This window comes from Hemibagrus wyckioides, linkage group LG03, assembly GCF_019097595.1.
Source record: "Hemibagrus wyckioides isolate EC202008001 linkage group LG03, SWU_Hwy_1.0, whole genome shotgun sequence".
In the NCBI taxonomy this organism is placed as follows: Eukaryota; Metazoa; Chordata; class Actinopteri; order Siluriformes; family Bagridae; genus Hemibagrus; species Hemibagrus wyckioides.
In genome coordinates, this window is record NC_080712.1 from 19,988,951 (window position 1) to 20,016,197 (window position 27,247).

At 37.9% G+C, this 27,247-nt stretch overlaps 2 protein-coding genes across 4 annotated transcripts; both read left to right on the forward strand.

Moving 5' to 3' along the window:
• Nucleotides 1-1,028: 1,028 nt before the first annotated feature.
• On the forward strand, nt 1,029-13,592 carry mocos (molybdenum cofactor sulfurase). 3 transcript variants are annotated; one of them, XR_009203626.1, is made up of 16 exons: nt 1,030-1,349; nt 2,337-2,426; nt 2,584-2,650; nt 3,594-4,244; nt 4,340-4,416; nt 4,502-4,701; nt 4,873-4,989; nt 5,134-5,523; nt 5,735-5,897; nt 6,018-6,102; nt 6,259-6,383; nt 6,869-6,956; nt 7,141-7,282; nt 7,431-7,535; nt 7,869-12,827; nt 13,488-13,592. XR_009203626.1 is itself a non-coding variant. In XM_058380009.1 (15 exons), exons 1-15 carry the CDS (start codon nt 1,223-1,225, stop codon nt 13,494-13,496), a joined length of 2,436 nt encoding a protein of 811 aa, XP_058235992.1. In that variant the 5' UTR covers nt 1,029-1,222; the 3' UTR covers nt 13,497-13,592. The 3 variants fall into 3 exon arrangements, 1 of the variants encoding a protein (XP_058235992.1); XM_058380009.1 differs by lacking the exon at nt 7,869-12,827 and having other exon boundaries at nt 1,029-1,349; XR_009203628.1 differs by lacking the exon at nt 2,584-2,650 and having other exon boundaries at nt 1,300-1,349.
• Nucleotides 13,488-25,314, forward strand: anxa11a (annexin A11a). Its single transcript, XM_058380023.1, has 15 exons — nt 13,488-13,592; nt 16,282-16,512; nt 17,247-17,311; nt 18,304-18,678; nt 18,811-18,898; nt 19,103-19,197; nt 19,435-19,548; nt 20,202-20,292; nt 20,439-20,518; nt 20,774-20,830; nt 20,924-21,017; nt 22,480-22,575; nt 23,626-23,684; nt 23,794-23,916; nt 24,293-25,314. Exons 2-15 carry the CDS (start codon nt 16,290-16,292, stop codon nt 24,350-24,352), a joined length of 1,620 nt encoding a protein of 539 aa, XP_058236006.1. The 5' UTR covers nt 13,488-13,592; nt 16,282-16,289; the 3' UTR covers nt 24,353-25,314.
• Nucleotides 25,315-27,247: the final 1,933 nt, after the last annotated feature.

The window sequence follows — 27,247 nt, forward strand, 5'->3', positions numbered from 1 at the left end:
CATGTACATGTTACAATGACAATAAAGACATTCTATTCTATTCTATTCTATTCTAGTTTGTTGTATATAGGGCTGCATAGCCGCAGACCAGTCAGGGTGCCCATGCTGACCCCTGGGCACTGCCAAAAGCGGCAACAATGGGTACGTGAGCATCAGAACTGGACCACAGAGCAATGGAAGAAGGTGGCCTGGTCTGATGAATCACATTTTCTTTTACATCACGTGGATGGCCAGGTGCGTGTGAGTTGCTTACCTAGGGAACACATGGCACCAGGATGCACTATGGGAAAAAGGCAGGCCGGGCAATGTTCTGCTGGGAAACCTTGGGTCCTGCCATCCATCTGGATGTTACTTTCACATGTACCACATACCTAAGCATTGTTGCAGACCATGTACACCCTTTCATGGAAACGGTATTCCCTGATGGCTGTGGTCTCTTTCAGCAGGATAATGCACCTTGCCACAAAGCAAAAAATGGTTCAGGAATGGATTGATGAGCACAACAACGAGTTTGAGGTGTTGACTTGGCCTCCAAATTCCCCAGATCTCAATCCAATCGAGCATCTGTGGGATGTACTGAACAAACAAGTCTGATCTATGAAGGCCTCACCTTACAACTTACAGGAAGGACTTAAAGGATCTACTGCTAACATCTTGGTCCCAGATACCACAGCACACCTTCAGAGATCTAGTAGAGTCCATATATATGCCTCAAACTGAGGTATTTTATTTGTGAAATTATAACACACTAATATCAACGTTATTATATGTATATGTATGTTTCTTGACTTATAAATAATGTCAGATTGGACCTATGTTTTGTCACTCAGGAATAGGAAGCCCTATGCATCTAATAAGTAGACAAATATAAATCTTTATGTTTATAGATCTTTACTGAGAGTGTCTGTAGGATTTATTTTACAGTGAAAAGGCTCTGAGGCTGCAAAGGATTTGAGCACCTCTGGTATAGAGCAACGTATCAGAGCACTGCAGCAGTGTTTCCATTTAATTATCTTCGAGCAATCGTTGCAGTTAAAGTCTGAAAAGTCAGTCAGTCCCACAGGAGCAGAGTTACAGCCTGAGCACTGTTGTGTCTTCGCCTTGTTTTTCTCCGCTCAAATGTGGACTTGGGACTCGGCTGTAGGCTGTCACAAAAGTTCATTTACCTCGGAGAAAATGTCAGCGACATACTGGCTGTCAGAGAGGCTGACATTTTGACATAATGGAAACGCTTTCGAGTGAATTTAACCGCCTGTGCACGTTTGAGAGCTTTAAGGAAATCTGGCCGTGTTACACTTTCGCTTGTGAGCAGCAGGAGCTGATCCGCCGTGAATTTTCCAGGCTCAAAGGTAAAGTTAACATTCATGGCTTTATCCACAACCACACCAAGTTCTCCTGCTTGCTTAAACGTTTCGTATCGATTGACGAACTTTGTGTTTATCCACTGACAACACGCGAAGTAAACACACAAACAAACAAACAAACATAGTCGATTACTTAGTAGTGTTTTATTTCATAACTGCTGTATGGTCTGGAGCGCCCTCTGCTGCTCATCTGGCACAAAAACAGACATGAGAAAGCTCGTTAATATTATAGTGCTGGTTAAAGCTGGGGGGGGGGGGTTAAGGACAAAGATGTGGCTCAGAGCTGCCGTGACAATCCAGTAAAAGTCATTCCCAGTCAGGGTGTTTGGACGGAAATTTGCACGCATGACATACGCCAGCACAGACACGTCACACAGCATCACACCCCGCTTCAGGCATGACGCAATATTTATCTCATTATACGGTTACACTGAGGAGATAATGGTGTCCGAGCAGATGCGCGAATAATTGGGCCGCACCCAAAAAAACCCTGCATACTACTGTACACCCTTTAGACATACTGCACCTTGTGCGGTTTGTGACACAGCCTTTATTTTCTCTGGATGTGTATTAACTTGTCACTCACAGTGGACAAGGGCGCAGCGCGATCCTGGGAACAAAATGTTCTTCCGCGGCTTGTTACAGCAGTATAGTTCCAAAGACAAATCCTACTGCTTTAAAATATTCTTTTATTTGAGACTTTATGTGGTTTCACACATTCACTTTAGATTAATCATGAATATACACACAGTCATTGCTGCTAATGTGTTCCCCAGTCTCATCAAGCATGCAGGATGACCTGTATGACCTGTTTGTTGTTTAACCTGCTTTGACCTGCTCTCTAAAAAAAATAAAAAATAAATCAATCAATATATATATATATTACTTTGTTACTTTGAACGAATGATTTTTATATAGTAATTTTATTTAATAATTGAAGCTATTATTATTAATGAACTGTTCCTCACACAGATATTACCTACCTCGATCATGCTGGGACAACGCTCTTTGCTGAATCCCAGGTCAAAGCGTTTTATGAGGATATATCCAGGAATGTGTACGGTTAGTAATTTCATAAGTAATACCTTATTAAATCATTTGCCTGGGAATTCAGATATCTTCCTGAATCCTAGAATTGAATATACCTATGATAGTAATTGTATTAGATATGATGGGCCTAATATATGAGTGTGATACTAAAGAGAAGTATTTCTCCCAGGTAACCCTCACAGTCTCAGTCCCAGCAGTAAAATGACACATGACACGGTGGAGCGGGTCAGATACAGGTACTCGGTTTCTCACCTGCCAGTGGATTTTTCTTCTTTCCTTTGTAACACCGCTGAAACTTTTCTTGGTTCCAGAATGACATCCATATATTACATGTACAGCGAATCATCATGTACACAACCAACTAAAGGAGCTAATACAGACATAATTGAATACAGACTTATTAGGAAAGCCATAAATTATCAAGAGATTTATTCTTGTTTAGATGTCTCAATACAGTGGCAGTTTGTCAGGCATGGACAGGGTTTTTTTTTTTTTAAATTAAGAGACAGCAAAGTAGACAAATCCAAAGGTCAATGCTGAATAGAAGTCATGCTTCAGGCAATGGTTCAGGCATTCAACCTGACAGACTAGACTAGGCAAGTCTAAACCTGTTAAACCAAAATAGCATGAAACATTAACAACTGAGTCGAGTTAGCTGTCCTGTGACTAATATGTCTATTTTTTTTCTAGTTATTATAAGTTATAAGAATGAATTGTTTTGTATCATACACACTATTTAAATAAGAAAGTCAGTACAGTAATTTATAATAAATTGTGCATGAAGAGTTTTTCCAGTATGTATATCTAAACTACAACAGACAATTAGCTGCTTTTTTGTGAAAGCCCCTGGGGAATGCTCATCCAAAAATGCCTCAGCTTTTTCACTCAGTTTCATTTTAGAACATACAAAATATTTTTCTATTTTTTGTGCAGGACTTCAATGTGTGTGTGTTATTTAGTTTAGTTTCAAAATAATATATGGTTCAATGTAAGCCTCCTGATGCAAATATGTGATTAATAAATAAATATTTACATTAAAAAATGAAAAAGGCTTTAAGCATGGTGGCCCACGTCACTGCACTGACGTTTTTTCTGTTCTTCTGCATATAATAATAAACTGATGGGTTAAGCCATTACTTCTAGGACATTAATGCATATTGTGTCTTTTTCTCTCTGTAGGATACTGGAGCACTTTAACACAAGCCCTGATGAATACTCAGTCATTTTCACTCCAGGCTGCACTGCAGCTCTTAAATTAGTGGCTGAAACTTTTCCTTGGACGTCTGCTTCTGATGAACATTCAGGAAGTCAATTCTGCTACCTCACCGACAATCACACATCAGTAGTTGGCATTCGAGGGGTAACTGGACCTCAAGGAGTGGGAGCAGTGCCCGTGTTTCCTCAGGAAATAGAAGAAAAGGCCAAAGCTAGCCAAGTCATGATGAATACACAGGATGAATGCTTGGTGGCACATCTTTTTTGTTATCCTGCCCAGAGCAATTTTTCTGGGCGGAAATATCCTATGAGTTATGTGAGAGGGATTCAGTGCCAGCAGCTCTACCCAGCATGTGAGCATAGGGGTCGGTGGTTTGTTCTGCTGGATGCTTCCGGATTTGTTGGCTGCTCACAACTGGACCTGAAGCAACACCCAGCTGATTTTGTGCCCATCTCTTTCTATAAAATGTTTGGATTCCCCACTGGACTTGGAGCCTTGCTGGTGAGGAATGAAGTTGCTGAGCTGTTGAAAAAGAAGTATTTTGGTGGAGGCACAGCAGCAGCTTATCTGGTGGGGGAGGACTACTTTGTACCAAAGTCTGACATTGTTAGCAGGTACTCTGCACTACAAAACTCCAAAAAAGCATTACAGTTGACTTGCTAGTAATTGGTAACTCAATATTTCTTTATTTGTTTTTGGGTATGTTCAGATTTGAAGATGGAACCATTTCATTCCTTGATATTATTTCCCTCCACCATGGGTTTGATGCTTTGCACAGACTGACTGGTATGAAAGTTATGTCTTTATACTTTTAACACAATATTACTCTAATTAAAACAAACTATATTACTGATGTGTTTATTGTCCCCAGGAAGCATGATGAACATACAGCTTCACACATTTGGCCTAGCTCATTATACTTACACCATACTGTCTTGCCTGTGCCACAGCAATGCACAACCTGTGGCTCAGATCTATTGTGACAGTGAGTTTGAGAATGCAACAGATCAGGGTGCTATCATCAACTTCAACTTGCTGGACTGCCATGGCCAAGTGATCGGATACTATCAGGTCAAACACCTATGAAAAGTAACACATTCTCCAAGAGCTCTGACTTCTAACTTTATAAAAAAAATAAATAAATTCACAGGATGGAGGATTTCCAATTACTTCCTGCAATGGGCAAATTAATCAGTTTATTTCAGGCTTGTGATTAAAAATCCACTCTTGCTTTTCCCTCAGGTGGACAAAATGGCCTGTCTGTTCAATATCCATTTGCGCACAGGCTGTTTCTGTAACACTGGGGCCTGCCAGGCATATCTAGGCATCAGCAACCAAGAGGTAAAGAGTAACTTACAGGTCAGTGAGGTCTTCTTTTGCATGCTTTTAAGAAAATGAAATGTTCCTTCAATCACATTTTGCATATAGTCTACTCAGCGTACATATTAATTGTGGTGGAGAAGCATTGTCGTAAAGGCTGTGTTGAATTGATTTTACTTTAAGGCCGGTCATGTCTGTGGAGACAACATTGACCTGATTGATGGACGTCCAACCGGGTCTGTCCGGATATCCTTTGGGTATATGTCAACTTTTGAAGACTGTCAGAGTTTCTTAAAGTTTATTGTTGACTGCTTTGTGGAAAAACCACTAATATTGAACCATGAGAGACTGGCAAGGTTAAAGTCAACTGGAATGGCAGAGACCTCGGTTTCCAATGAGCTGACGTCAATCGAGAGACCCGTGCCTATGATGAATGACCTAAATATCTCTCCTGCTTCTGTCAGTCAAACATTTTTACAGGATACTATTCCAAAGGCAGATAGGAACAGTGAAATTACTTATACACTGACCAATATCTTCATATATCCCATTAAGTCCTGTGCTGCATTTGAGGTATGCTTAACATCAATCTATAAATATTACATCATGGCATCCATTTAACATGAAATACTATTACATAATGCATTGCATTCTGTATAGTATTACTATTATTGCTAATTATTACTTATTTTGTTTATTCCTTTCTGTATTTAAAATGAAAGTCAATACATGTCATGGTCAAGAGTCATCAAGAAACATCATGCTGTTGTGTGGAACTCAACAGGTGACAGAATGGCCTTTGGGCCCTCAGGGACTCTTATATGACCGCATGTGGATGGTAGTGAATGAGAATGGAGTGTGTCTGAGTCAGAAGAGAGAACCCAAACTGTGTCTAATAAATCCACACATCTGCCTAAACTCCAAGACGCTGTGTCTGGAAGCCTCAGGTCAGACACATTTTGTGATGTTGGTCTCATTTTACATTCAAATTTTTAATTACAATTCTCCTAGAGGCATGTTGTGGGAGGTGGGGGAAATAAAGAGTGAGTTTTGTATTGAAAGAATAGGTATGGATCCAATTACTGTTCCCCTGGAGATCAGTAAAGAAAAGCATGGCTCAAGAACATGTCAAAGCAAAGTCTGTGGTGACAGGTACGTGGAATATTTTTATTTTAATTTTGTTTCATGGGATTTGTGATATGGTCTTGGCTTTTATATTTATCACACAAGGGCAAATGATATTGATTGATAATTTGTATTTGTTTTATGTTCCCATAATGATATTTATTTATTTATGTACTGTTTCAGGGTGCAGACTGTTGACTGTGGGGAGGAAGTATCAGTCTGGTTGTCAGAGTTCCTGGGAAAACCTTGCAGTCTCATTAGACAGAGTCCCAGTTTTGTCCGGGATATGAAAATGGGCACAGGAATGGGTAAAGTACTCAGTATGGCACACCATTTTAACTGTTATATTGTGACAGCTGCAGGTATTTGGTGCTAAAACTAAAGGTTCAGTAGAAATGTCATGCAGGTAATGTGTGGATTCAGTTTCTATTGTTTAACCTTAAGCCAGACAAAAAGGGCACACTCGTTGTTCCAGTAGTCACACAGAAAAGAAATGACCAAAGTAGAAAAATGTGAAAATATACAATATAACACTAAAGTCATTACATCACATATACATTTTTAATCATTTTCTATCAGTCCTGATGAGTGAGCTTAAAGCTCAGTGTCACTCAAAGTACTGATTTCAATACAGACTCATCTAAATCTGATCAATTGGTCTGTGTCATGAACTATGTTTAAAAAATGTATGCTTGTGTATTTTTTAATATGTTCACTTGTGTGTATTTAAACAGTCATATGAACATAATGTAAATCTGATCATATCTCTGTGTATATGATTTATGTTCTGCAGGTGCCTGTCTCTCTCTGGTGAATGAGGCTCAGTTTTTGCTAATTAACAGAGCTAGCATGGCACTTCTGCTTAATCACATCATTAACAGGTGATGGTTGCTACCTGTTTCGTGAATATAAATACACTCATAATGGGTAGTGACGCAGTAGGATTTGGACATTAATTTAATTTAAATGTAAATTTTTCCATTCCATGGTCTGGTCTGATCGTATAGTTGAACTGGTTACGGCATGGATCCTATAATAGTTCTCTTATAATTTGGTTTGTCACAGGCAAGGCAGTTCAAATAATTGCACCTCTTTTGACATGCTGCAACTCATCAATCGTTTTCGGGCGAACCTCGTTATCTCAGGCTCAGAGCCTTTTGAAGAAGAGGACTGGACAAGTGTAAAAATAGGCAGCACACCCTTTCAGGTTGGTAGAATCTTTAAAATAACCCGATGTCTTATGAGCACATTTAGGCCAGTTGTGAAAAATTGCAGCTGAAACTGATATAGAGATTCAGACATCAATTGTACATTTGAAAGCACCCCATTAACCATTTCTCACTGGTTTGTTGAAGGTGGCAGGGAAATGTAGTCGTTGCCAAATGATTGGAATAGATCAGACCTCTGGCACTAAATCCCAGGAGCCTCTCAGATCTCTGTCTGATTGCCGGAGTGGAAAGGTCAGTGTAATTTAAAACTATATTAAGGGAGTGAGAGTGTTTATATGAGAAGCAAGTGGAGTGGAACTCCAGTATATTAATTTGATGTAAACTCCATGGTACCAAGGTGATTTAATACAGTTTCAACACTAAACAATTCTGTTTTTTATTTTAAACTGTCAAATACGTTTTTAGTTATGCAGTTGTTATCTTCTGTGTATATACATTTGCGTATTAAAGGAAATTTTATTTACTTTTACAATGTAACTTTGCCAGAAGAGAACTACCAATGCTTACAAACTATGGTTTCCGAGACTTTATGCTTTAAATGACTTACTTTCCCCTAATTCACAGATTACATTTGGAGTGTACTTGAATCATCTGTTACCGAGATCCAATCCATATCCTATGTTGTCTGTTGAGTCCCATGTGATGGTCAAACCAACAGCTGAATGTTAGACAACTGCTGCAACATGGAGCATGTGTAAAAATCCCAGGATTAAACTGTGTCTGTAAAACTGAATAAGTCTTATGTCAAATTTACACTGCTGATAATCTAACCATTATATTAAATACACAACTTATAAGCAAATAGGACATCACTCACAAGGCTATGTTCCATGGGTGGCTAAATTCTATGTAAGCATTTGTAGATAGGTTGTATTGTACAGTCTGGAGTGAAGGCTAACCTGCTGATCTGAACCCACAGACAAGCTACTGTAACAAACACTGCTGAAACTATTTATGTTGGCTATGACAGAAAGGTATCAGAACACACAGTGTTGGGCATGTGAGCATCAGAACTGGATTATGGAGCAATGGAAGAAGTTAGGCCTGGTCTGATGAATCAAGTTTTCTTTTGCATTATATTGACTACTATGTGTGTGTGCATCACTTGCCTGGGGAAAAGATCTGAAGAAGTTCACATGGATATTAGATTGACATTTACCACCTACCTAAACACTGTTGCAGACCACTGTTATGCCCTGACACACTGCAAAAATTGTTCAGAAATGATTTGAGGAACATGACCAGAGTTCAAGGTGGCCTGACCTTGACTCCCAAATTCCACAGATCTTAATCAGATCGAGCATCTGTGGGATGTGCTGGAGAAACAAGTCAGATCCATGGAGAGCCCATCCATGTGCCCACCATGGAGAAACATACAGGACTTAAAGGATCTGGTTGTAACATCTTGGCGACAAATACCACAGCACACCTTCAGAGGGCTTGTGGAATCCGTCTGTCGATGGGAGTTGTTTTGGCAGCACAAGAGGGAACTACACAATATTAGGTTTTAACATTATGGCTGATTGGTGTATGAGACAACCTTGAAAGATTAAGAGAACATATATAAAGCTTATTGTAAATTTAATGCAGTGTGCTGATTCTCACTCACCTCATATCATTTAACATGAAGCTCAAGGGCCACATTAACCACAGCCCATTCTCTACAGTGATAATAAACTCAGCAAGGTCTGGCTTGAATCATTTTTTCTAAAGAAAAAAAAAAGGATTTTTACCAAAAAATAGGTAAACGCTGCTCCACACAACAAAAGAAAGTGCTTTTTCTCAAGCTCGAACACCCAGGGAAAAAATCATTGTAATTGATTTTAAACTCTCTAATGGATTATTGCTACTAAGTACATTATGCAAATCTTTTAGGGCATTTTAATGAATGTTTCATGCTGCCGTTGTTGTCTGAAACATGCTGATGGCATTAGTGTCATTTGAACTGAAAGGAGAGGTAAACATCAACCCATCACATCTGTTTAAAAGAAAAACAAGGCTTACTGTTTAATGGGAACATGTGCTTATAGTCTGCTTAACACGGTTCTGTGTAGAGTACTGGTGTTTGTATTGTAAATAAGAATTAGTATGTTTATTTCTATTAGATTATCTGACAGGAGAAAAGAGCAATGCTGATATTGTTGATATAAGGGTGTTTTTTTGTTGCCTGCCATGTAATCTTTTGGGTTTTCTTGTAATTGCAGTGTATTATCCTCAGATAAAATTAAGAGTCAGCAGTTGAGCTGAAACATAAATACATTGACTATACTGTATATAAATCAAAACAGCATTACAGCTACCTCTGCTACATGGCATGGATTCTAAAAAGGATATGAAATTTCACTAAAATAATTTGGATTTTATTTCAGTTTATATTTCAGAGGTTATAAACAGGATGGAACAGAAACAGGTTTTTTTGCCTCACTTATCTGTGACTCTCCAGGCTTTGGCTATCTGTAGTTCTTAAACATGATTTTGTGTGTCACATGCAGTTAATAAAACCACTCCCTAAATGTTTTCCAGTAAGTGCTGTATCATTCCATCACTAGACAGCGCTATAATCCAAGGGGGAACTGAAATATTCATGAAAACATCTGCCTGACAGAATGAAAATGTTAATTCTATGAATCATGTTTCAACACCGAACTGACTGAAAAAGATCAAGTCATTCCTCATTGCCACAGTCCATCACATAGTGATTAGACCCTTTAATCGACTCACATGCAACTCTTTTTCTCTTTAATCCAATTTAATAGAAATCATTTGTAAATAATGTTCATGCATTCCTGTCTCATGACTACAGTTCCCAGGAGAGGCTCCAGATCCACCTCAACCCTGATCAGCAGTTACTGAGGATGAATAAATGAATGAATAATTTTAATGTATGCAGATTCATAAGTTCATATCTAAAGACTGCAATGTTTGAAAACAGTCATCCGCCCTAAAATAATAAGTTTAGAGATGTTATTCTCTGCTAATGGTGTCAGTGTAGTTTTCAATAGAGAAATAACATGCAGCAACAGGCAGGTTAATCAAGAAATTAACAGGAATAGCTATCTAGCAGGCACTTTTATTAATAGAGAGATGCTAACAGGACCAAACTGACATGAGAATGAAATGGATAATGAATCATTTAAACCTTTGGATAAAAATAGGATCAGTTTACATATAAAAATAAAAAAGTTTATCAGAACTTCTACAGACCTGAGGAATGCACAGATTAAGAGTACATAAGATTTATGCAACATCTGCTTGGTATTTTATTGATTTTCCATACCACCCATCTTCCATCTTATTGAATAGCCTTTTTAAATGGTTCAACATCTAACAAGGTTTTAGAGATTTTCATTGGTCTACCCTCACTCCCTCATAAATTCTTCTAGAATGACGAAGCTAGATTAGATTTCTTCGCAGGCGTATAGCTCGGTATCATGCACTTTTTAATGCTTTGCATGGATTTGTTTAAATGTAAATATTCTTCCGAAGCACGTAGATGCCATTTTTGACATGCAGTTTGCACAATGATAGCCTTCTAGTTATCAGCTTTCCTGACTTATTATCTAAAATAACCTTGTAGCTCCAGAACAAACAAACTAAAAAGATAGGAAATCATGTTTGGGCTGATTAATTATATTTTCTGTAAGGTACAAAACTCTTCAAATTTATTTGTTTTGTTTATTTATTTTCACAATGACTTATTAATGGTTACTGTGTGTCTGAGTTCCTCTGATTAATGCCTAAGCTTCTGCTTTGATTCATGATGATGCCAAGTAACTTGCAACTTTTTGGGAAGAACAATTTTGTGAAATTAGACACGAGCAGAATTTCAGACAGTGTTCTGAACTTAACTCCAGAGTAATCAATACAATTAATCTTTTTCCACAAGTAATTTGCAAGTCTATTACACAAAATACTATGGAACAAAACCTTTCTGCAGTAATTTTCATTACAATACACAAGGTGCCTCATGTTCTCATCTTCACTTTGTTTCAGTCAACTGCTGACTAGTTGCTGTGTAGTTTCAAAGAAACTGCTTTGTGCTGTGTGCACATTCAGTACCCTGTGTCAGGACTTCTTAAACTCTTATCAGCCAATGACTAAAGTGTCAAATAAATTCTTTAAAGATGTATTCTATGAACATAGTCCAATTATTTAAATATTAGATTCATTTTTAATGTGCACAAAATATGCCGGCTACTTATCAGAGTTAAAGAACTTTTTTACTTTTGAAATTTCCAGACAGAATATATTCACCGATATCAGGCATAACATTATGAGCACTGAGAGGTTAAGTGAATAAAACTGATTATCTCCTCATCATGGCACCTGTTAGTGGTTGGGATATGTTAGGCAGCAAGTGAACATTTTGTCCTCAAAGTTGATGTGTTAGAAGCAGGAAAAATGGGCAAGCCTAAGGATTTGAGTGAGTTTGACAAGGGCCAAATTGTGATGGCTAGACAACTAGATCAGAGCAGCTCTTGTGGGGTGTTCCCAGTCTGCAGTGGTCAGTATCTATCAAAAGTGGTCCATGGGGACAGGGTCATGGGCGGCCAAGGCTCACTGATGCATGTGGGGAGTGAAGGCTGGCCTGTGTGATCCGATCCGACAGACGAGATACTGTTGCTCAAATTGCTGAAGAAGTTAATGCTGGTTCTGTTTGAATGGTGTTAGAATACACAGTGCATCGTAGATTGTTGCGTATGGGGCTGCATAGCCGCAGACCAGTCAGGGTGCCCATGCTACTGTAACAAACACTGCTGAAACTATTTATGTTGGCTATGACAGAAAGGTATCAGAACACACAGTGTTGGGCATGTGAGCATCAGAACTGGACCACGGAGCAACGGAAGAAGCTGGCCTGGTCTGATGAATCACGTTTTCTTTTACATGGGTGCGTTTTTGTCTCTTGCCTAGGAAATAACTTTATCTCTATGTTTAGCTCTATGTTTGTCTGCGTCACTGTACTTTGTCTTTGTTATGTGTAGCACCTTTGGTCTAGGAGGAACGTTGTTTCATTTCACTGTGTACTGCATCAGCTATATATGGTTGAAGTGACAATAAAGCTTCTTTGACTTTGACTTGAAAAAATACATGGCACCAGGATGCACTATGGGAAGAAGGCAGGCCGGTGGAGGCAGTGTCATGCTTTTGGCAATGTTCTGTTGAGAAACCTTGGATCCTGCCATCAATGTGGATGTTATTTTCACATGTACCACCTACCTAAGCATTGTTGCAGACCATGTACACCCTTTAATGGAAACGGTATTCCCTGATGGCTGTGGCCTCTTTCAGCAGGATAAAATGGTTCAGGAGTCGTTTGATGAGCACAACAACGAGTTTGAGGTGTTGAATTGGCCTCCAAATTCCCCAGATATCAATCCAATTGAGCATCTGAGTGGGATGTGCTGGACAAACAAGTCCGATCCATGGAAGCCCCACCTCGCGACTTACAGGACTTAAAGGATCTGCTGCCAGATACCACAACACACCTTCAGGGATCTAGTGGAGTCCATGACTCGACAGGTCAGGGCTGTTTTGGCAAAAAAAGGGGGGGGGTGCCTGATCACTGTATATATTTTAAAACATGACGTTAGTTGACATTATTTTATTTATTTGAGGTTTGGATTAAACACATTAATTTTGCCTAACCAGTAAAAGAAAATCCACAAATTAGTCAAGATTTCCACAGCTGTAACAAAATATCACAGATCCCAGGTCTGTCAAGCTCCCTAAGCTCTTAACTTCCGCTTTACTCCTTTCCAGATTTGCAGCAGAGGGGAAATTACAATGGAAAGGGAAATGAGACTGGAACAAATGTTTACAGCCCGTATTACATGTGCTAGCGTCTGCTGAACTCAGTGCTACCACTCACTTCACCCTGAGATCATTTATGGATACAGTGAACCTCTGTCATGTAGCGTGTATGCATCAACACGCACAGATCGGATCGCCTTGTCGCTAAAATTTCATTTCTTTTCAGTTGTTGTCGTTTTTATGACTGTTTACAGATCCTGTATATTTTCAAAACGTACAGTTTAAAGAACACCGTGTATAGACAACACAGTTCTCTAAGCTCTGCGCAGAATTCCGGGTACCTAGTTAAAGCGCAGTTGTGCGCAGGAGCCGGAGCTGTGTGCTGAGAGAACACACCCGCATCTGACGTACATTTGTCCTCACTGACAGGAGGATTGAGGATCTCCACCCACCGAGAAACCTTTCCTGCTTCTTCCTGATCCAAAAAAACTCCACAGAAGTACACTTTAAAGTCTTGCCAGCTCTCCTGGCTATGTAAGTAAAATCAGTTACTCTTACGATCTGTTATATTTACAACCACTGTTAGCTAGCTAGTTTGTTTCGCTTTTGCTTTTGCTGTGTTTGTTGGTGAGTATTCGCAGGAAGCATTCGCTAACTCCCGTAGTTTGTTTATTTACGGCGTTGTGAAATGTTAATACAGATGCATTGTGAACTTTGAGCGTCTATATTTTATTTACACCGAGTTGGACTAAGCTGTGTGATGTAGTTTGGTTAAAGTCTAGCTAGGTTTATGTCTACATGTCTATTTTTTTTTTCCGTTTCGTCCTGTGTTCGTTTTTAATCTAGGGCCTGTAGTCGTATTAGTGGTGATGACGTCATGGTGAAGTGGGTGTGGCCGATACGCCACATTGTTTTAATTTCTTATTGCGTCTAAGAGGTTGATTTATTCATTTCTGTCGGATCACAGCTGATCTTTAGGTACCAAGTGTATTTTCTCTCTTTCTGATTTGCCATCACATGTGGACTCTGTGTAACATTTGACCTTTCTGGATTCAAATGCTCATTGAAATTAGCCAGAAGACTTAAGTAGTGCATTTAAGTCTAAATAAGTGACTCACAATTGTAAACTCTTGTATTCAGGTGTGCTTCTTTGTACAAAGTTCACCTATTCATCCCGAATGTTTGCTCACCTTCAGCCTGGTGGTACAATTTTATGACAGATTGAAAGCAGCCTGTCAGCCTGCAGTGGTTATATTTGGTTGGTGAGGAGATGTCTATACTGATAACAGAACTGTGTTTCTGTATTCACACACACACACGTTTCAGTGGCGATAAAATGCAAAGTAACCAGGTTGCGTGTTTTTTCTGCGCTTCACTTCAGGGATATCGATAATTAAGTGATAGGAACAAAACAAACACGCACACAATCACAGCATCCTTGGACATCCATAAGCTCTTGTTTGCACTTAATAATCTTCCTGTGTAGGTCACAAAATTGTTGAATTATATATGAACTCTGATGAGTCCACTGTGCATCTGCTGATAAGCTGCTTTTATGGTTCTTTACGAGATGATGCAAATGGTCAGATAGTGATACGTCGGCTGTGGTTTGAGTGGAGATATTTCGTAAGCTGTGACCAGTGGAACTCGTTTCTCAGAAATCTTCCATGACTGGAAAAAAGCAATAGCAACCACAATACCGCATTTTTAAACAAAACAATAAAAAACCCCTGAGGATTTTACTGACCACTGAACGTTCGTTTAACTGAAGGTATGTCAGACTCACGGGAGTGTTTCAAAACTTTAATAATTAATTCTAAAAAGTTCAACACCTCAAGGCGAAGCATTGTTTAATCTTTTGTGCGACTTTTCTTGTCTGACAGTTTCAAGTGCAATGTGAATGTAGGAGTACAGCATTAACATGGTTAATATTTATATTAACTTATATTATTAACTAATAATTATATAAACTTTTAATTCAGTTTGATTTTATTTATAAAGTGCTTTTAACTGTGGACATTATCATAAGTAAGCTTTATAGAAATGAATAAATTTAAATGTGTACATTCATTCCTAATAAGTAAGCCAGTGGTGATGGTGGCAAAACGTGATAAGAACCAGACAGAAAAAAAGGTGTCTGGGTGACACCAGATAGAATGATTATAAATAATTTCCCTTCTATAACAGTATACTATATAGTTAAGAAGTGCAGTTGTGAAAACAGGAACTTATTAGCATCAGGGGGGTTCCGTGGTACATTTTAGTTTACCAAAACTCTTCATGATCGTGAACCTTCCAGATCTACGTCTTTACCTAAAGGTATTTCACAATTAATTAAGCAAAGATGTAAAAAAATAAAATAAAATAATAATAATGTTTTCAGTTTAAACTTAAAGACCGTAATTGAGTCTTGAACATTAATCAAAAGGCTGTTCCATAACTGTGATGCTATAGAGGAGAGTTTATTATTGTAGGTACCAACAAAGAGCTTGCGTCTTTTAAATGAATGAGGTGTGATTGATGATCATAAATAACCAGAGGTTTACTCGGCTATTGTGCTTCATAAGTGCTTCATAGGCCAATAGTAATATTTTACAATCAGAGCAAAATTTGACTGGGATCTTGTGCTGTGTGGGTAAGATACGGGTGATGCGGTCATGTCTCCTAAGAACAATGCTAAGATCTTTTCTTCTGTCGCTGGATTAGTTCATGCCTGTGTTTTCAGTTCGTACAGAGGAACTCCAGCATCATTATTTGCAGTTTTCACACCTCAGTGTTGAAACACCTTGAAACACTTTGTGTAACACTGAAAAAAGAAAGCAGAAGAAAATCTTGGCTGTCCATTATTACAGGCTGTGTTGCCGCTCCTGCGTCTTTTGTTTTCTCACATCTCTGTTTTCTCACGCCTTTGTTTTTTTGCATGTGTTCAAATGTGAGAGGACGCGTGGTAAAAGCCCAGTGAAGTATGAGGTTAATAAGTGATCAGTTTAGTCCTTCACATTACTGTAAAATTTGCTAGAAATGTAACTGTACTTTAGTCAGAATAAGAGATAATACAGTATAATTGTAGTCTTTGTTTTTTTTTTCCCCCATTTGTCATGAAACATGCTGAGTTGCTCTTTAACTCTTTTCACTTTCATAGTTGTGTTTTGCATTCACCAAATGCCAGAGCTTAAATCATAGTAGTAAACGTGTAACAGATTTTATTCTGTCTTCATTCCAGAATAAAAGATGAGTTATCCTGGTTATCCTCCTCAGTCCGGTGCTTATCCTCCTCAGGCCGGTGGGTACCCTCCACAGGCTGGTGGCTATCCTCCCCAGCCAGGAATGTATCCTCCTGCAGCTGGTGGGTATCCTCCTCAAGCAGGAGGTTATCCTCCTCAAGCTGGGGGATACCCGCCCCAGCCCGGATCTTTCCCAGGCCAGCCCGGAGCCTTTCCTTCCCTACCTCCAGGTAGGTCATTCTCAGAGTAACATGTTATTATAAAGCCCAAACCGGAATACTTGTCAAATATAGCACACTGTCAATGGAAACCTCTGTTAGTAAATGACTCACTCAGTTTGTAGGTTTGCATGTGACTGACAGATTGGTGTTTGTGTGGACAGACGTTGTATGGATTACACTAAGCTGTTGTGTATGTCAAAACATTGTCTGTTGGGAGGAAGCATAAACGTTGCTGCCTAGGGTGTCAGAGTTTCCTAACATGGGTGTATCAACTCTTGTGTCACAGGTTCAAGTCTAAAGCTTTCCGTACAAAAATAATTTTCACAATTATGATTTTATTATAATTATTTTTTTTATTTATATTTATCTTTTATTTTTTATATTTATCGTATTTTTTTTATTTTTATTTTTAAGGCTCTTTTTATATTTCTTTGGTAACTGGTATCTTTCTCAGGGGTATATCATGACTACATGGGGTCATTAAAGTCAAACCTTAGTTTTAGATCAGAGTTTTTGGTTTTGCGGCGAATGAAGTCATTAAACCTCAGGTAACATGTGGCTTGTTTTCCATCCTTGCTATTCTTATAAAAGAGCAGAGCAGGAGCTGTTAGTTGATGATGGGCAACACAAACTGTATTTTTTTCCCTCACTTATTTAGTTTCACTATAGCTATAGAGATAGAGCTTCGCCTCCTCCCATGGCAGTTTGAATATCTTGTTTAATATTTTGTTGTGTATTTGCAGGTGGATGGGGAGCTCCAGGTGCTCCGGGAATGCCTGGATTTAATGCGAGCAATCTGCCTGCGATGGTAAGTTTCATCATAGTGATAAAATGTTCTGAAATCCAAAAATACAGATTTTTTTGGCTCTGTCTTGTTGTATTCTGGGTGTATTATGTAAGGAATAGCACACAAAAGACTATGCTGTTATATGGGGGGGAGATCCATGTCAGGGTGGTGTGATAGGTTGGATTATTTTTGTATAACAGCATGGTGTGTAGTGAGTTATTGCACTTGTACAACAGCGATTTGCCAGATGTCTAGTCTAATCTTCAGACTACTGTTTTTAATTCATTAATGAATGACTTTAATGAAGGTTTTAACTGTTTATATTTACATTTAATGTTATGGTATGTCCACTAGACAAGAGAGTTCCTGTCATCACTTATATACATATTATATTGCTTCCTCCCCAGTCTCCCCTGTTGACCACTAACATTTGCTTTTAATATGAAAACACTACAGAGTAGTTTTGATTCAATTGCAAACCTTTCTGTTCAGACATACTCCCTCTGGGCCAGGTTACTGCATGCTTCTGCACATTCATCAAATGATGGTCATCCATCACCTTTCTGCCGATCCGCTTGATTATTTTCCTTCTCCTTCATTGTAAATGCTGCTTTTGATACAATAGATCATAACATATTTCTGTTCCTTCTTTGACTGTATACAGAACTCTTACTTAATTTTATGATGGATAGAAAGCATAACTTTGGTATATGGATGCCGTAACTATACGTTCATACATATATTAATGCTGATATTCTGCACTTTACTTTTCTATCCATTGCACTGAAAGCCAACAGAACAAATCTGATTTAAGATTTTCAGAAGGATGCCTAGATGTCTGTGTTTTTTTCTGTCATTTTCTAGACACAAAACAAGAAACTATAGGAGATTTTCGTTTTATCTCATAATGCTTCCTTTAATCATTTCAAAATGCATGTCTGTCCATGTGATCTTGTCAAAGCTGTTTATGTTTAATTTGTCTTTTTTTATTCCTTTAAATCCTTTCATCACAGGCAAACGACATCTCTAATGCCTTGGGTGGATTTAATCCTGGGGGTCCCGGATCCTACCCTAACCAACAGCCCTTTGGCCTGTCCCCTCAGCCAGGAGGACCCATGCCTCAGGCACCAGGAATGGGCTATCCAGGAGGTCCAGCTCCAGGTCAGCCCATGCCAGGCTACCCACAAGCCCCTTCACCGAATCCCCCCATGCCAGGCTACCCACAAGCCCCAGCAGCCAATCCATCCATGCCTGGCTACCCACAAGCCCCAGCAGCCAATCCATCCATGCCTAGCTACCCACAAGGTCCCAGTTACCCCAATGCGCCAGCTACCAGTCCATCCATGCCCACATATGGAGGAGGAGCTCCAGCTGTTCCTGCTATTAATGTGAGAATATTCATTTTTAACAAATATCAAGAATATATATATATATATATATAATTTATTACTTAATTATTTTTTTATAAGCCTGCTATTTTCTTTTGCTCTATACCTTTTCATTATTATTTCTATGTTTAGCGTGGATTCAGAGGAACCATCCCAGATTTTCCTGGAGCAGACCCATTAAAAGATGTGGAGGTTCTTAGGAAGGCTATGAAAGGCTTTGGTGAATATCTTGTATACCTTTCTTTTTAGCCTGCATTTTTCTGCACAACCTGTTCTGTTGTCACACATGCCACTGCACGTACACATTCATTATACTATTTGGATTTCTTTTTAATTTCAACACAGTTTTTGCCAGTTTGTTAGTGTTGTAGTTTCCACAGACAATGGGAAATGCCTGAATTTTGAATTTGACACATTTCAATAGGTACCGATGAACAGGCTATAATTAATCTTCTTGGAAGTCGTTCATGCAGGCAGCGTGTACCTCTGCTGGTTACATACAAGACTGCCTATGGGAAGGTAATTCTCATTTCTTGTAAGAACCTTTTGCATGCTTACAGCTTTTATTACTATTCTTTAATTTATGCTTAAATGCCTTTTTATTTCAGTTGTGAGAACTGTGATATGGTGGGAATTGGTGAACCTCTATCCTCCTTTCCCAAGAGTTTTCAGCATGCAATAGTTTATCTACTTAATTGTACAGAAAGATTACAACTGCAATGGATCATCTCCACACTGGCTGTTTTTTTTTTTCAGGACTTGGTCAAAGACCTGAAGTCGGAGCTTTCTGGGAACTTTGAGAAACTAGTTTTGGCCATGTTGAAGACTCCTGCTCAGTTTGATGCATCTGAGCTAAAAGAGGCCATCAAGGTTTGTGTATAATCTTAAATTAAAATATGGTGGGGGGAAAAAATCTGAATCATACAAAATTTCATTTTATACTAGAGTACTACTGATTCTGATTGGTAAGAAAGAATGATTAATACTCGATAACATTATTACATTATAACATACACTATATAGGCAAAAGTTTTGGGACATCTGCCTTTACATGCACATGAATGTAATATGGAGTTGGCCCGACCCTGTGCAGATATAATAGCTTCAACTCTTTTGGGGAGGATTTCCACAAGGTTTAGGAGTGTGTTTATTTTTAACCATTCCTCTAGAAGCGCATTTGTGAGGTCAGGCACTGATGTTGTACGATGTCTCTTATGTCTTATATATTTGTTTCACAATGTACATGTTCAGTCCTGTTCAGAGTCCAATGGAGAAAAGTGCTTTTCATTTTACGAGATGTTCTAAGCTGCCATTTGCAAATAAAGGCATTTATAATGGAAAATATCTGAAGAAATCTATATTATAGCTAGGCAAATTCTATATTAATTTTGAAATAAATTTGCACCACAAGTAGGTTATTGTTTTGCCAGCTGAGGTTAAACTGTAGATGTGTATGCACAGAAGTATAAAGTATATGAATATGAATAATTTATCATTTAACTTTTGTTTACCGTACTGAACAGGGAGCAGGGACTGATGAGGCCTGTCTGATTGAGATCCTGTCCTCTCGCACCAATGCGGAGATCAGAGAAATCAATCAAATCTACAAAGCTGGTTTGTTCCCATGCATTATTACACCTCAAAATGCTAGAAGCAAATATCTCATCATGCCACTGACATTTTCCTTCGAGGGCTGAATGTGAGCAAGATAATGAATTTCAATTTCTTTTCTTTTCTTTTCTTTTTTTTTTGGGTTACAGAAAACAAGAAATCACTGGAGGATGCGATTAGTGGAGATACATCAGGACACTTTCGCAGGCTGCTCATCTCTCTTGCTCAGGTTCTCTAGGGGCTTTTCAGTAGCAGGTCTAGAGAGAAAAAAATCAGAGAATTATCAAAAAAATTATTATAGAAAATATATATATATATTTTTTGGTGCCAGTCTATTAATCAGTTATTAGTGTTGCACCAGCACTTTAGCAGGCCACCTAAAGAGTTTTTGTAATAATAATGTAATGTTGCATGTTATAGCTTATTCACAACATTTAAAATATTGCTTATTAATTTTAATTAATTTATTTATTTAATCTTAAAGGGCAATCGTGATGAGAGAGAGACTGTGGATATATCATTAGCCAAACAAGATGCTCAGGTAATTTGTGAATTTTTTTTGTTTTTGTTTTTTTTATTACCATCATGTTTCTTTGTTCTGAAATCTCACACTACACACTGTACTCTCCTTTAGACTCTCTATCAGGCTGGAGAAAATAAACTCGGCACAGATGAATCCAAGTTTAACGCCATCCTGTGTGCTCGAAGCAAACCTCACCTTAGAGCAGGTAACTGTATCAACATTCTGACCATAAACGAGAATTATTCCATATTTTTATAAAAATCCATTCAAAGGTAGTACAGGTTTCTGGAGAGGAACAGATAAGGATTAACTTTGAACAGACTTATTCTACCATAAAATCAAGCTTTGCCCTTGACACTGAAAGTTCACAGCATTTGAGTCTTCAGCAGATAAAACACAGTCAGTTTCACTTCTGTTCTGGTGAGAATGCTGGCTAAAACCACTGAACAAATGGAAAATTTTAGGTTATGTGGTTTAAATCTGCTAAATTCGCATTAACACTAAAAATAAAATAAAAACTAATTTTGATATCAAATCAGTTCTTGACTACAACTGAAACTACAAAAGAAAGCTTTTAAAATGTTGTATCTCTCCTATAAAGAAGTGCATGTAGGGTTTTGTGCACATTTAACTGCTTACAAAATGAAGTTTTTGTATTGAGAAAATTAACTAAGTAGTGACAAAAACCTTTAGACAAAAATTGATAAAAAATGAAGGTCATTTATGTTAAATATCATTGGGTAAAAATCAACTAAATCAATTTTTGCATTTATTTTGAATGGTGACTTTAAGGGGAAAGCCTTTATTGTCATTACAGCTATGCATATGGCAATGATGTTGCTATCTTTGAGATATATATATATATATATATATATATATATATATATATATATATATATATATATATATATATATATATTGTGTGTGTGTGTGTGTGTATATATATATATATATATATATATATGTATCCTAATTTGGAATGAAGCTGAGTTCAGAAACATACTTTATGCTTATAGAGGAAAGGGTTAAGCCCCATATTTGAAGACCAAATTGTAGCACATCGGCTGCAGTAGCCTTAATGGCTGAGCAACTGTTGCCATTATGTGCTGAATTTAGAATTTCTACATAAATGAAGATAAACCTGTGTACATTACACTCTTTTTTTTTTTCTTTTTTTTTTCCTGGAACTTACTACCCTGCATCTTTTTTGATAATAAGTTTAGAAATTAAAAAAAATGAAATGGGGAAATTGCCCATAAAGTAAAAGATTGACTTTTTTACTGTTTTTCACGTACCTGCAAGTCCTAGCACTGTTGCTGAAACTGTTTGTTTATCAGTTATCCTAGGGCTAACATCATGTGAGAGTTTTTAAATTAATTAAAATTGTGGGTTTGTTGGGTGAGTTTTACTTCCTTTATTTATTTCTTTATTGTCTCTCTTTTTTTTTTTTTTTTTAAATATAATAAAATTATAAATTCCCCAAAAGATGCTGCAATATTAACTAGTGTTAAAACACTGCACAGGTCTCAGGTCTCCTTGCTCAGTTTTATTTTTTATTTATTTATTTTTTTAATAAGGGGGAATACGTGCAGTAGATGTCCCTTCAGTGAGTGTCTTTTGTTTTGTTTTATTTTGTTTTTTCAAGAACTGTGTGTTTGTGTGTGCAGTGTTCCAGGAATACCAGCAAATGTGTGGCCGAGACCTTCAGAAGAGTATTGAGAGGGAGATGTCTGGAGATCTGGAGAGTGGCATGGTGGCTGTTGGTAAGATGTTTAGCTGTGTTTGAGCTTAAATCTAAATTTAAATGTAAAATTCCAAGTTCTTGTGTCTTTGTATGTTTTATTTTGTATACACCTAGCTTAGACAGAAATTCACTGGTGTATAGAGTTACTGATGCCTCTTTATGCTGTCCATCCTAATTAATAAAATATCATGTGGATGATGGACCTCAGCACAGCTGTGACATAGTTGTAGGTGTTAAGCTGGAAGAAATGGCACAAATGCTGGTGTTTTTCACCACTTTTTTCTCTCGCTGGTAACTTTGTTGGTTCACTTTGTGGGCAGAATTTGTTTTATTTGTCATCTTCCTTTTTTTTAAAATCTGTGTCCATTTCTGACCACTGCACAACTGTTGGCTACATATTTTTGACTATTCATCACTCTATACACAACATGTAAACCATGTGTAACCATGAACAATGTGTTACACATGGCTGGTTCACTACTTAATAAACTGCCATGTAAGACTATGTCATGGAATAGATTATACAATTCATATGCCATGGTGAAGTAGCATGGGATCAGAATATCTTTATATGATCATAGCTTCTCTCTTAAACATGTCAACAGTCCATTAAAAAAAAATTCACAAATTTCTTGTGATGTTTGCTTTAACTGTTTTGTGTTTCTCAATTGTCCCCTACCCTGCTGTCCACTCTCAGGCTAAGGGTAATATGCTGAAATATTTAAGCACATACTGAGTTCATTACTATTGTTATTGATCTAGTCTTTGTCACACACATTGCTGTGTTGTACCTTCCTCCTGAGTGTGCAATGCATGGTTTGTGTGTTTCTGTATGTTTCCTGTGAGTCTTTCTCATCTTTGAAGTGTATGCTTGCTGTATTTTGGACATCTCTCCTGGTTGAGTTGAGTAGTTAGTTTTAATCTTGACTGCTGTTTTCTTCACAGTTTTACAAGCCGCTTAGATTTCTCTTTTTCCATTCCAGTCATCATCATCATCGTACAGTATTATTATTTGTGATTGGCCTGGAAAATATTTGCACATGTTAAATCTAAAATGTCTTGTCTGCAGTGAAGTGCATTAGGGACACACCAGCCTATTTTGCTGAAAGACTCCACAAAGCCATGAAGGTAAGATACTTCGGCGGAACTTGGGACAAAAAGTTCAGCTGATAAATTATTTCAACATTCGAGTCCTAGTTGTTTAACTACAGCTAAAAATGCTGTTTGGTGTGTTCAGGGATTGGGAACCAAAGACCGCACCCTGATCCGCATTATGGTGTCTCGCTCTGAGGTAGATATGTTGGACATCCGCCAGGCATACGTGAAGATGTATGGCAAGTCTCTCTACACGGATATTTCTGTAAGTAAACTATTTCTGTAATGCTCCTGCACTTGCACTCTTCTTAATGAGTTTAATGTGGTTTGGTTTTCTGTTCATTTAGCAAATGCACACACTAAATTTTCATCCACCTGTGACCTTGTCATAGAAGGCACACAAACATCAGTAGTGTGATAACACAGATTTTTAAAAAATGAATAATTATGAATATCCATGTTGTTTTATTCAGATAGCTTTTGTGCAATTTGGCTAGGATTCCTAAATCTAATCCCAAATCCATATTTTCTATTCAAGTTCAATGTAAAATGAATGATTTGACCAAATTAAAACAGTGTCGCATGTACATTTGAGTAGTCTGTGATTTGTTTTTAATAGTAAATGATCTCTGGGTTTGCAGGGAGACACTTCTGGGGATTACAAGAAATTGCTGTTGAAGCTTTGTGGTGGAAGTGATTAAGAAGATGCAGCTTCTGTCACATTAAAGAAGATTAAAAAAAAAAAGTGCCATGCGGTGTTCATACAAAATATATTACTATACTCTGAAAAAATGCTTTTATCTACAATTGCATGTTGTTGCCATAATTATATCATTGCACATATGCCATAATTTCATGTACAACATTTCTGTGCTGTATTTTATATGAATCTTTATTTTATATAAAGCAGGCCATGTTTTTATTTGTTTCTTTAATTGGGCCATTATGCTGAGTATATACTGCAATAAGACATATTATGAATCTGAAAAAAGTGCTGTTATTGAGTCATATTTTTGAGAGGGGCTGGGTGAGGGTGCAGATCTTTATTTTCCTTTCTGAATGTGATGACTTTTCCAGTTTGATACAATAACAATATCAAGGTGCTGATACCCAGTACTGATCCAAATACCCCTACTCTCTGTCGGCTTCTTTTGCCCAGTTATGCCATATATCACGGGTAATAACAATATGCCCAGGATCTTTACATACTTTTATAGTATGAACTATCAGTAGACTGGAGAAGAAAGTTGAATCTGATTCAATCTCAGTGTTTCACAACAATCAGTTGTATTACCAACACTTCATAGAATGAAATGATTTATAGAGATTTATGCTATCAACTAAATACCAAACACTTTTTTATAACTTCTGTCAACCTTGTTCAGGAATAAGGAATTGCAGAAACAACACCTATGAGTAGAAACAGCTACATACAATGCTGTGGCCTACAGTTACACCAATTCCTAGTTGCTTTACACTATACTCTGGGATAAGTGTCCATAGTAATATGGAATTGAGTGCATGTTTTACCATGGATATAAAAAAAGATATGTGATTTACTGCATTTTGTGGATAACATTTTTACATGGTTATGTTCCGCTTGTGTTGTACACTCAATACACACACTGTTGCAAAATAAAATAAAGCAGCGCAATCACACTCACATGACTTGTTGAGCTCCTCATTTGTTTATACAGTTGGAAAGCCTTCACATGCCATACTGTAGCAGTCTAACCTACAAGGACCATGAATGTTCAAAATTGTATTTGTAAGAAGTTCTTAATATCATTTCACAGTGTCCCTTAGTGGTTAAGGCGTTGCATTACTGACCAGAAGGTTGTGAGTTCAAATCCCAGGTCCACTAAGCTGCCGCTGCTGGGCCCCTGAGCAAGACCTTTAACACTCTCTTTCTCAATTGTAAAAAATAAATAAATAAATAAAATGTAAGTCGCTCTGGATAAGGGTGTCTGAGAAATGCCAGAAATGTAAATATTCACCATATTTACCTTGTCAGTGCAGCACAATGTCACCTCAAATAAGTGCCAGCTCTGACTCGCACCTCATCCTTGTATTCATATGTTTATTTTTATATACAGAGGACGTTGCGCTATACTTAAGGTGATTTCCTGTCAGTAAAGGAATTAAGAAAGAAGTGAGTGCTTGACAGTCAGTAGTTGCAGAATGCCTGTTTCGAGGAGCTACCACCAGAGAGCAGTGTCACCGTCCTCCACTGGTGAAATGCTGATGCCAGATAAATGGGGACACCACAGTTATGCACTCCAGCAACACATGCCCATAGATGGGGAGAAAATGGCAATGCTCTTATGATGTGTCTCAGAGAACATTGGGGAAATCCAGCATTTTGGGTGATCACTTAGCAAGCTGTGACTTTCAGCTAGTAACCGAAACAAGCAGATATGTATTTTATTAGTGTTAAGTAATGCCATATATTTCAGTGTAAGCACCAAACCCCTAGGATTAGTGACGGCCGCTTACAAATCCGCTGCAGAAAAGGGGGTGGGGTTGTATATTAAGAGTTTTTCATGCAGTGAGCTCAGAAATGGAAATGAAACATCTGTCCTGCAATCATCATTTCAGTTTAATCTTTTCACCTGTGATTTATTTACCACCCCTAACATTTCATTTGATATTTCTAATTTCAAGGTATTTCAGCAAAATTAAGTTTATTTGGGAGCTATCAGATAAAATAGGCTGTACCAGCATACTTTTTTTTTGTTGTATTTGTGTGTTAAAGGAAATTCAAATGTAGTACTCTTAATCTGTGGACACTGAAAGCTCAGAGAAGGCTTGTGAAAGAGCATTGCATAGAGCAAAACATTCTTCAGCTTACACACTGCACCCACACAATAACTGCACCCTGATGTTCTGTGTACAATAATGTGATCTGTAATTAGTGGCTGTTAATTATAGCCTAACATTAAACCAATAGTGAATATTCAGTGACAACATTCTGTTTGTGCTTCTGCAGTCAGAACCTCATCCTACAAGACAGGTTATAATCTTATTTATTTATGTATGTATTTATTTAGTAATCTCACCTTTTTTGTGGGGTGGGGAGCTATTTGGATACTCGCCCTGATGACTTCCAAATTCTAGGTCTGACTTGAGATTTATTTGTAGTATTTAGATTCAAGTCTGTTGGGGGATATATTTGCCCTGCCAAAAGTGTATACTAGCATGGTAGACTATTTGTAGTTAATTGTGGAGAAGGTACTGCCATGGAATTAAGCACAAATGACACCTGAACACTGAACTTACATCCAGGGCTATTAACTAGAGAAGCATTAAGCTGGATGGCACAATGGTACAGCATTGTGTCTTGTTCAGTTTTTGGGTTACAGTCCTTTCTAAGTTTTATAACCAGAGTCCATGTGCACATCATGTCAGTGTGTGTGTGCATGGTGCACTGCAATGGACATACATACTATTCAGGGTGTCTCACTCCTAGTGCTCTCTGGACCCCCCCCCCCCCCCCCCCCCCCGACTATGACCAGGATGAAGTGGCTATTGAAGATGAATGATTGAATTAATGAAATTTGCACTTAATATATAAAATACATACTGGTGCAATTCAT